Consider the following 11604-nt stretch of genomic DNA (forward strand, 5'->3'; position numbering starts at 1 on the left):
GGGAGTTACCCGATTTTCCAGGTGTTGTGTGTCTCAGTTCCCCTGGCTAGGAAAAGGGATTCCCTTCCCCCTTGCGCTTCCCAGGTGAGGCGATGCCTCGCCCTGCTTCAGCTCTTGCTGGTCGGGCTGCAGCAGCTGACCAGCACTGATTGTCCGGCACTCCCTAGTGAGATGAACCCAGTACCTCAGTTGAAAATGCAGAAATCACCAGTCTTCTGTGTTGCTTGCGCTGGGAGTTGGAGACTGGAGCTGTTCCTATTCGGCCATCTTGCTCCACCCCCTAAGTTTTCTTATCTTTTCCTTTTCTCCCTCTCCCAATGGCGGGAAAGGCAATGAGAAAACTTTGCCAGACAAAGGTAAGGAAGCTGGGGGGGTGGAGGCACTGGAAAATCCTCTTCTAACAGGGCAGAAGGAAAAGAAACAGGGAAAGCTCGTAAAGGTGAATTAGAAGAATGTATCTGTAATATCTGTTGAAGCATTCCCATAATACGCTGCATGTCAGAATTCCCCTTAGAAGAAGGAAGAGCTGGCTCTTCCTCTTCTCCCCCTTTTGCTACCCACCCTGTCCTCTGTTACCCTGGCAGAAATGGGCTCCATTTAAGATTTATTTTTTCCCAAATCCTCAGATGCCTTTCCTCCTGTGGCTACATCACCACACTCTGAATCAGTCTCAAGTAACTCTAATGCCTGAGTGATAGAGTTACACAAGGTCCACAAATTTAGAGGCATAGTATCCCCTAACTGGTGAGCTCTAAGCAAAGCTTTTACTACCTGTAACCATTCTCTCTGATTCAGCTGCACTTTAGTCCGATACTGAAACCAGTAACAATGTTGTTCAACATGGGCAAACAATTGCTTCAAAGTCTTTTTCTTTCACTTCTACTCCTATAGACAGCAACAGTCCTTGAAACAGCCATAAATATTCTGAGGCCAGAGAGGTGGAATTCCCTATAATTTTCCCATGGGTCCCCCTTTTTTTATTTTACTTACAGACCCGGGGTGCTCCCTCTCCGGTTCCTTGCTCTCTTGGAGCCACGGACCCTGCTTGCTGCGCCAGTTGTTGGGGTCCGCGTGTTTCCTAAACAAAGGAATGAACACACAAGACAACACAGGACAAGACATACATGGCGGCCGCGCCGAACAGCACACACTGCTTTATTTTATCCAGCCGTTTGTGGAATGTTGCCAAGTCAAGCAGGGCTTATCGGGAACTTCTTGTTTGTGAGCACACAGTCCTCTACACTCAGGATACAAAATCAATGTGCAAAAATCACAAGCATTCCTATACACAATAGTAGACAAACAGAGAGCCAAATCATGAGTGAACTCCCATTCACAATTGCTACCAAGAGAATAAAATACCGAGGAATCCAACTTACAAGAGATGTGAAGGACCTCTTAAAAGGGAACTACAAACCACTGCTCAAGGAAATAACGGAAGACACAAACAAATGGAAAAACATTCCATGCTCATGGATAGGAAGAATCAATATTGTGAAAATGGCTATACTGTCCAAAATAATTTGTAGATTCAATGCTATCCCAATCAGGCTACCATTGACTTTCTTCATAGAATTAGAGGAAACTACTTTAAATTTTATATGGAACCAAAAAGAGCCCGCATAGCCAAGACAATCCTAAACAAAAAGAACGAAGGTGGAGGCATCACGCTACCTGTCTTCAAAACTATACAAAAGGCTACAGTAACAAAAACAGGATGGTACTGGTACCAAGAAATGGGGAAAGGATTTCCTATATAACAAATGCTGTTGGGAAAACTAGCTAGCCATATGCAGAAAACTGAAACTGGACGTCTTCCTTATATGTTATACAAAAACTAACTCAAGATGGATTAAAGACTTAAATGTAAGACCTAAAACCATAAAAACCCTAGAAGAAAGCCAAGGCAATACCATTCAGGACATAGGCAAGGGCAAAGACTTCACGACTAAAACACCAAAAGTAATGGCAACAAAAGCCAAAATTGAAAAATGGGATCTAATTAAACTAAAGAGCTTCAGCAAAGCAAAATAAACTATCATCAGAGTTAACAGGCAACCTACAGAATGGGAGAAATTTTCTGCAATCTATCCATCTGACAAAGGGCTAATATGCAGAATCTACAAAGAACTTAAACAAATTTACAAGAAAAAAAAAAAAAACATCAAAACCGGGCAAAGGATATTAACAGACCCTTCTCAAAAGAAGACATTTACGCAGCCAGCAAACATATGAAAAAAAGCTCATCATCACTGGTCATTAGAGAAATGCAAATCAAAACCAAAATGAGATACCATCTCACACCAGTTAGAATGGCGATCATTAAAACGTCAGGAAACAACAAATGCTGGAGATCATGTGGAGAAATAGGAAAACTTTTACACTGTTGGTGAGAGTGTAAATTAAAGATACTGCCATATCTTTACCAGGAGGTAAAATATCTGTACAAGAAAAAACTACCAAACGCTGCTGAAAAGAATCATAGATGACACAAACACATGGAAAAACATTCCATGCCCATGGATTGAAAGAATCAATGTGTTAAAATGGTCATACTGCTCAAAACAATGTACTCATTGAATGCTATTTCTATCAAACTACCAATGTTATTCTTCAAATAATTAGAACAAATTATTCTAAAGTTCATATGGAGCTACAGAAGCAGCCCTAATTGCCAAAGCAATTGGATAAGCAAACAGAAAGAAGCTGGGGGCTTTACATTACCTGACTTCAAAATATCAGGTACAGTAATCAAAAACAGCATGGAATTTGTAGAAAAATGGATAAATAAACCAATGGAATAAAATAGAGAATGCAGAAATGAAGCTACCCATCTACAACCATCTGAATTTTGACAAAGTCAGTAAAATAAGTTATGGGGGAAGGATTCCCTAGTCAATAAGTGGTTCTGGAATAACTGGCTAGAAATATAAATAAAAATAAAGCAGACCCTTGCTTTTCACCACATTAAAAAGAATTAACTTGAATGGAATTAAAGACTTCAATGTGAGACCTCAAATTATATAAACCCTAGGGAAAAAAGACCTAGAAAACACCATTTGGACATTGGCCTTGGTAAACAATTTATGGCTACATCTTCAAAAGCAGTTGCAACAAAAACAAAAATTGACCTGTGTGACCTGGCTAAACTAAAGAGTTTCTACAGAGCAACAGAAGCTATCCAAGAGTTTAAACAACCCACAGAATGGGATAAAATATTCATAAACTAAGTGCATTTGAAAAAGATCTAATATTCAGAATCTATAAGGAACTTATATAATTCAAACAGGATAAAACAATCCCATCAAAAAGTTGGCAAAGGACAAGAGCAGGTATGTTTCAAAAGAAGACAATGCAAGAATGGTGTAACATACAAAATGGTATAACATATACAAATTTGATGAATCAGGGTGATTAGTACTTAGTAACCCCTACAATGTTTCAGAAACTATTCTAAGTCATTTACACACACTATACTTAATAGCTAAGAGTCTAAAACATAGAATACAGAAATTTGTGAAAAATGACAAATTGAAATATTTACAATCATATTAAATAACATTAAGATCACCATAAATCAAATGTTTAACATACGGTAGCTAAATGAACACAAGGAATGATAACTTTATTAGAAAGTTTGTCTACCAGTGAGAGAGAAAAATTGGTAGAATTTTTTAGCTGTAAACAGAAGATACACACTGTATTCCAATAACAGAGAAGTAAATATAAATGGCATAGTTTTAGGTCTGACAATATCGTTAATTTTATAAAAGCAAAAATTCAAGAGGTCATATATTTTAGGACACTAAAATGACAGTAGAAATTATAAATTTTAATCAACAAGTAATATTTACTCATATACAAATTTTATTTTAATTAATTTATAAAATAAATAAAAAAATCCCACAAATTACTTTTATGAGGTAAGGGAAATACTAAAGGAAGCATAGTGACTCGAGTCAAAAGACTTGAATAAGATAAATCATTCTATCAACTTAATGTTATACAAAAACAGTGATTCTGTTTCTATCTAGGTCAGTTCTGTTCACTACAGTTAAGTATATGTGTTCAAAAATGCACATAAAACAAAATCCTAAGTATCAAAAGAACTACCGTTTACAAATGATGCTTACTACACATTTGAGAGAGATGTTTTGTTGTTGTTGTTGTTTGTTTTTGTTTTTTTTGTTGTTGTTGTTGGCAGAGCTAGCTGAGGTTTTATTTTGGATCAAAAAAAGAAGCAATTGAATTGTTTTATAGCTGGAGGCATGGGCAAGGGGGGTCCCCACGTAGTAAACTCCCCTGTGGGTGGGCTGGAGGCCCTCAGTTGGGTCTCCTGTTGCCAGTGGTACCCTACATAGCCGTCTCCCTCCCAGGCTCTGGGGCAGGAGGGGTAGGCTGGGAGGGGGTGCCGCAGCTGTTCACTTGGGCAGGACGTCAGAGGACTCGGACACCAGCTTCCCATCGCATGTCTCGATCTTCTTCACAACCATGGCCCTGGAGGAGCTGGTGCTGCTGAAGGAGCTGGAGCCCGCACCAGAGCCAAAGCTGGAGCCTAGGCTGTAGCTGAGGCCGGGGCTTGTGAAGACCCCATAGGCCAAGCTCAGACCACCTCCAGAGCCGCTGGTGGTCTTCGTATGAATACTCATGTTCTGCATCCCGGTCTCCAGCCGGCTCTCCTCGCCCTCCAGCAGCTTCCTGTAGGTGGCGCTCTCAATGTCTAGGGCCAGCTTGACGTTCATCAGCTCCTGGTACTCACGCAGCTGCCGCGCCATGTCTTGCTTGGCCCGCTGCAGGGCGGCCTCCAGCTCGGACAACTTGGCGTTGGCATCCTTAATGCCCAGCTCTCCACGCTGCTCGGCATCTGCAATGGTGGCCTCCAGGGAAGCCCTCTGGCCTTTGAGGCCCTCAATCTCAGCCTGAAGCCGGCTGATGTTTCGGTTCATCTCGGAGATCTCAGTCTTGGTGCGCCGCAGGTCACCCCCGTGCTTCCCAGCCAGGCTCTGCAGCTCCTCATACTTGGTCTGGTACATGCTCTCAGCCTCAGCCAGGCTGCGGTTGGCGATCTCCTCATACTGTGCCTTGACCTCAGAGATGATGCTGTCCATGTCCAGGGAGCGGCTGTTGTCCATGGACAGCACCACAGATGTGTCCGAGATCTGGGACTGCAGCTCCCGGATCTCCTCTTCATACAGCTGCCTGAGGAAGTTGATCTCATCAGTCAGCCCTTCCAGGGAGACTCCAGCTTTACCTTGTTCATGTAAGCTTCATCCACATCCTTCTTGATGGGGACAAATTCATTCTCCATCTCTGTACGTTTATTGATCTCATCCTCATACTTGTTTTTGAAGTCCTCCACCAAGCCCCTGCATGTTGCCAAGCTCTGCCTCCAGCTTCAGCTTCTCCTGGCCCAGAGTCTCCAGCTGCCGCCTAAGGTTGTTGATGTAACTCTCGAACATATTGTCCATGTTGCTCCGAGCCGTCTTCTGCTGCTGCAGGAGGCTCCACTTGGTCTCCAGCATCTTGTTCTGCTGCTCCAGGAACCGTACCTTGTCTATGAAGGAGGCAAACTTGTTGTTGAGGGTCTTGATCTGCTCCTTCTCCTGGGTGCGCACGGCCTGGATGTTGGGGTCCACTTCCAAGTTAAGGGGGCTCAGCAGGCTCTGGTTGACCGTGACTGCGGTGATGCCTCCCATGCCGCTGGCCCCACCATAGCCGCCGCCCAGGCCACCCCGAAAGCTGCTGCTTCCCACTCGGGAGAAGCTTGAGGAGCTGATGCGGGCACCGGGCCCACTCGTGTAGGAGCGGCTGCTGAAGGTCCGGGGGCCAGAGGTGGACACCTTGTAGGACTTCTGGGTCACCCTGATGGACATGGTGGAGGCAGGAGTGGAGGCAGGCGGGCCGAACCAGGAGGAGATCCTAGAAGGAGAGGAGATGAAAGAGATGTTTTGAACGAAAAAATAGAATATCTCATAGGATGATGTTGTATGCTGCTCAATGTCTATGAAATATTCTACTTGTATACACTGTGGATATTTGTGCTTTCAAGAAAAAATGGCTACATATTTTAAAATATTTTAATGTAGACAACTAAAAATCTTCAAGGAGTTACAAGAACACTAAAAACTTTGAATAGAGTTTAAAAATATATAAGGACTTGATGAGAGCAAAAGTAAATCAAGAGAATGAACCAGAGAAGTAATCAAACTGGAAAAAAAGTGATCCCTTCAGATACTGATTGATAACAAGGATGTCAAATCTGCCTGTTGTCCGCCTTCCTCCAAGGAAAAATGGAATAAGCACAGAACACGACTACAGACATCTCAAATGTGATATTTCCCAAATATTGGAACCAAGTTAAAAACTGAAGAACACAAGCAATTAAAAACAAATCTCTGAAGAAAAACTATGCCACCACTCTCCATATTAAAATTATGTTTAAAATGTTAAAATACAACAAAAAATAGAAAAAATATTATTTTGGTGAAAAAAACAAGAGACTATAAAGTTTAAAAGCACATTTGAATAACAGCCCAGTAGAATGTAAATATTAATGAAATTAAGACAATGTATAGGCTAACCACTAAATTAAACAGAGATAAAAAGATTAGTAAACCTGAATATCGAGTAAAATGAATATAGCCAAATATAGTAAAGACAGGCAACATTTTATAAGATATAATTTTAACTAGATAGAGGTTGGAGAGAAGCTAACCATTTCTAATTATTTATTAGAACAAAAAGTATGAATGAGGCAGACCAAATAAGGCCAGCCAGATCCAAGATTTGGGAAAAGAAAATCTTTCCCTCCACGGAAGCAGCCTCAAGGGCACATTGCAGAGAGCCCGGATCAGACAGGAATGATAAATGGTTGTCATTCTTGCAATCAGTGTTATTATTTTTCTTGCAGCTCAGGTTTATATAACTGTTCTAAGTCAAGTAAATTGTCTAAAGCTGCACAGCTACTAAGAGACTGGGATGGCAGTCCAGACCAACTCTGTTAAATGTTCATAATCTCCATAGACTACACTAACTTATGCATCTTCCCCGGATCTTAGAGGCTCTGGAGAGTGACAGTTCTGCAAGTAGAGGCAGAATGTATTTGAGATTTTTATCCATCTCTTATTACCCTTTACCATTAGGAATAATCTCCTCTGAAAAATGCTTCTGAACCATCTTGGAAGGTCTTTTAATAATTTAAGAAAATGGCTGAGGGCTGAGAAATCCAAGGTACCACATTATGCTATTTATTTTACATCATAGGAAAAATTTGAAAACATATAGAATGCACTCCACATATTTTTATATATATATATATATATTTTTTTTTTGGTATTTGCAGGCTATTTATGTTTTCAACATAGATTAAATCAAATTACTGTGCCAGAGACAGTCTCTTCTCTAAAAGCAAGTGACATAAAAACAGATCCTCAAAGAGACATTTTCTCCTGCTGCAACTTAACTAAACAGCTGAGTATGTCTACAAGTCGTACTTTGAGTTTAATAGAATAAATTTGTTTTCCAAGACCCCTAATCCGGCAGTACCAATGGGTCAAATCCCTGCAACAGACATGAAAATCACAAACAGCTAATGCATTCCTCATCCTGAACCGGTGCTTCTGAACCCTGGCAGCATATTAGAATCACCTGGGAAGGGGCTTTAGCATTCTTCAAACCCAAGTTGCAGCACAGCAATAAAATCAAAATCTCTGGAGTGAAACCCAGACAGCAATAGTGTTTAAAGTTCTTCATTTGATTACAGTGTGTGGCCAAGCCCAAAAACCACTTCTTTAAACCAGGACCTTTTGGTGAACTAGTTACAAATTATCTTTCAAATGCATATAAAATATTTTCTACTGAGACGCTGAGTTAAAATTTCTGAGCAAATGTAAAATATTTAATTGTTTATTGATGTGCAACATACATACAGAAATGCACACAGAAACATTCATGTAAGACTTGATGGATTATAACAGAGAATTAACTTTAACAACTGAGAAATAAAACTAGCTTTACTCATGCCAAGAAAATAACTTACTCCCTCTCTCCCTTTTCAAAGGTAATCAAGTTAACATTACAGACAAATTTTGTCTATTTATGCAAGTTTTAACAAAAAAACTTTTTTTTAACATATAAAAATAAAATAGTATAGTAGATCTGTTATCCAGCTTCAGCAACTACTAATCAGGTGTGGTGGCTCACACCTGTAATCCCAACACTTTGGGAGGCTAGGGCAAGTGAATCACAAAGTCAGGAGATCAAGACCATCCTGGCCAACATGGTGAAACCATGTCTCTACTAAAAATACACACACAAAAAATTACTTGGGGTTGGGGTGGTGGCATGCACCTGTAGTTCCAGATACTCAGGAGGCTGAGGCAGGAGAATCTCTGGAACCCAGGAGGCAAGAGTTTCAGTGAACCGAGATCACACCACTGAGCTCCAGCCTGGTGACAGAGTGAGACTCCACCTCAAATAAATAAATAAACTCAAAATGAACTAATTTTTGGTTGTTATTAAAATGGAATTTTAAATTTTATTTTTCAGATAGTTTGCTATTAGCATACAGAAAGCTACTACTTTGTTGATTTTCTACAACTTTACTGAATTCGTTTAGTAGTTCTAATAGTTTTTGCTGTAGTGTTTAGAGTTTTTCACATATAAGATTATTTTGTCCAAAATCACAGACCATTTGACTTCCTCCTTTCCAATTAGTATAGCTTTTATTTCTTCCTCTTGCCTATTTTCCTTTGCTAGGACTTCCTACATTGAGTAAGAAGGATGAAAGTGGGGATGCTTTGTCTTGTTCCAGATCTCAGAGAGAAAGCTTTCAGCTTTTCCTTATTCAGTATAATGCTATCATTGCTTTGTCATAAATGGCCTTTATTGTGTTGAGGCACATACCTTCTATTCCTAACTTGTTGAGAGTTTTCATCATAATGTTGATTTTCATCCAATGCTTCTTCTGCATATGCAAAAGCTACAAAAATTAAAATACCTAATGTAGTGGTTAATACTGGGTGTCAACTTGATTGGATTGGAGGATAGAAAGCATTGATCCTGGGTGTGTCTGTGCGGGTGTTGCCAAAGGAGATTAACATTTGAGTCAGTGGGCTGAGAAAGGGAGACTCACTCTTAATTGGGTGGGCACCGTCTAATGAGCTGCTAGTGAATAGAAAGCAGGCAGAAAAACATGAAAAGGAGAGATCGGCCTAGGCTCCCAGGCTACATCTTTCTCCCGTTCTGGACGCTTCCTGCCCTCAAACATCAGACTCCAAGTTTTTCAGTTTTGGGATGTGGACTGGCTCTCCTTTCTCCTCAAATTTGCAGACAGCCTATTGTGACATCTTGTGATCTGTAAATTAAAACTTAATAAACTCCCATTTACATATGTGTGTATATATATATTCTCCTATTAGTTCTGTTTCTCTAGGGAACCCTAATACACCTAGCAACAAACTTAACTAAAAAGGTAAAAGATCTCTACACTGAAAACTACAAAATGTGGATAAAAAGTATAAAATACAAATGAATAAATAAAAAATATTTTGTTTATAGACTGGAAGAATACTGTGAATACAGCTACACAGAGTGATCTACGGACTTAACATGATTTTTATCAAAATACCAATGACAATTTTTCACAGAAATAGAACAAATATTCTATACTTATGTGGATCCACAAAAAACTGTGACTAGACAAAGGAACTTTCAGCAAAATAAGCAAAGTTGAAGGCATCACTTTATCAAACTTAAAAACTCGCTGTAAAGCTATAGTAACCAAAACAGCACTGTACTGGTATAAAAACAAACACGTAGACTAATGTGCCCAATAAGCCCAGAGTTAATTTATGCACCTAAAGCCAATTGATTTTCAACAAAAGTACCAAGAATACACTTTAAGGAAAAGCTAATCTCTTCAATAAATATTACAGGGCCATTTAAATATTTATATGCAGAAAAATAATACTAGACCCTTGTGCCTTGCCATATATGAAGATCAACTAAAACTAAAGACTTAAACGTAATACCACAAATTATGAAACTATTAGAGAAAAATGTAGAAAAAATGCTTGATAACATTGGACTGGGAAAGGATTATTAAAATAAGGCTTCAAAACATAGGCAACAAAATCAAGAATAAGCAAACAACATTATGTCAAACTTAAATGCTTTTTCATATTAAAAAAACAACTAAAAGATTGAAGAGACAACTTAGGTGATGAAAGGAAATGTTTTCAGGCTATACATCTGACAAAAGGCTAATATTCAAAATATATAAGAAACTTGAAAATCTCAAAATAAAACACACATAATCTAATTAAAAATATGCAAAAAATCTTAATGATGTTTGTCAAAAAGAGACGCAAAAATGGCTAACTGCAACATAAAAAGAGGCTCTACGTTACTAATAATCAAGGAAATGTTAATCCACACCACAATGGGGTACCACCTCACTCCCATTAGAATGGGTGTAATAAAAACAAATAAATAAATAAATAAATAAAACAAGTAGTAGTGAGGATATAAAAAAAGAGTGGACGTATACACTGTTGGTGGAATTGTAAATTAGTATGGCCATTATAGAAAACAATATGGAAGTTTCTGAAAGAAATTAAAGATAGATCTATTATATGATCCAGTAATTTTACTCTTGGGTGTATATCCAAAAGAAAGGATATCACTGTGTCAAAAAGGTATTTGCATTCCCATGTTTATTACAGAACTATTTATAGTAGCTGACATATGGAATCAATTGAAATGTACAGCAACAGATAAATGGATAAAGAAAATGTGCTATATATATGCAGTGAATATTCAGCCATAAGAAAGGATAAAATTCTGTCAGTTAAAACAGCATGGATGAACCTTGAGGATATCATGTTAAGTAAAATAAGTCACATAGAGAAACACAAATACTTTATGATCTTATTATCTCACTCATTTGAGAAGTCTGAAAAAAAGGGTTGATATAAGCAAAGAGTACAACAGGGGTTACTAGAGACTGAAGCAGAAGGATGGGGAAAGGCTGTTTAACAGGTATTGGGTTACAATTACATAGGAGAAATAAGTTTTTGTTTTCTATTACACAGTAGAGTAATAATAATTAATGAAAAGTGTTGCATATTACAAAATAGCTAAAAGAGACCAGTTATGGTGGCAGATTCCTGCAATTCATACCTTTTGGGAGACTGAGGTAGGAGAATCACTTGAAGTCAGAGGTTCAAGACCAGCCTGGACAACAAAGTGCAACCCCATCTCTATGAAAAATAAAAACATTACCCAGGCATGGTGGCAGGTTCCTGTAGTCTCAGTTAATTAGGAAGCTAAGGTTCAAAGATGGTTTGAGGTTACAGTGAGCTATGATTGCACCACTGCACTCCAGTCTGGGTATTAGAGCAAGATCCTGTCCCTAAAAAAAAATAATAAATAAAGATAAAATAAAATAGCTAGAGAAGAAGCTTTTGAATGTTCTCACCACAAAAATAACAAATGCATGAGGCAATAAATATACTAAGCACTCTGATTTTTATCATTATACAACATATATATATATAATTGTTTCCCCAAAATATGTACAATTGCAGGTGTCAATTTTAGAAA

General features: G+C 38.7%; 1 protein-coding gene across 1 annotated transcript; it reads right to left on the minus strand.

Annotated features, from left to right (window-relative positions):
• Nucleotides 1-4194: 4194 nt before the first annotated feature.
• LOC105536269 (keratin, type II cytoskeletal 8-like) lies at nucleotides 4195-5943 on the minus strand. The gene is given in 3 exon segments (XM_011975604.1): nucleotides 4195-5236; nucleotides 5239-5365; nucleotides 5367-5943. Coding segments are annotated over 3 exon segments (1449 nt in total). The 5' UTR covers nucleotides 5874-5943; the 3' UTR covers nucleotides 4195-4421.
• Between the last annotated feature and the right edge of the window lie 5661 nt (nucleotides 5944-11604).

Source organism: Mandrillus leucophaeus, unplaced genomic scaffold, assembly GCF_000951045.1.
Source record: "Mandrillus leucophaeus isolate KB7577 unplaced genomic scaffold, Mleu.le_1.0 Scaffold1575, whole genome shotgun sequence".
NCBI classification, from domain to species: domain Eukaryota; kingdom Metazoa; phylum Chordata; class Mammalia; order Primates; family Cercopithecidae; genus Mandrillus; species Mandrillus leucophaeus.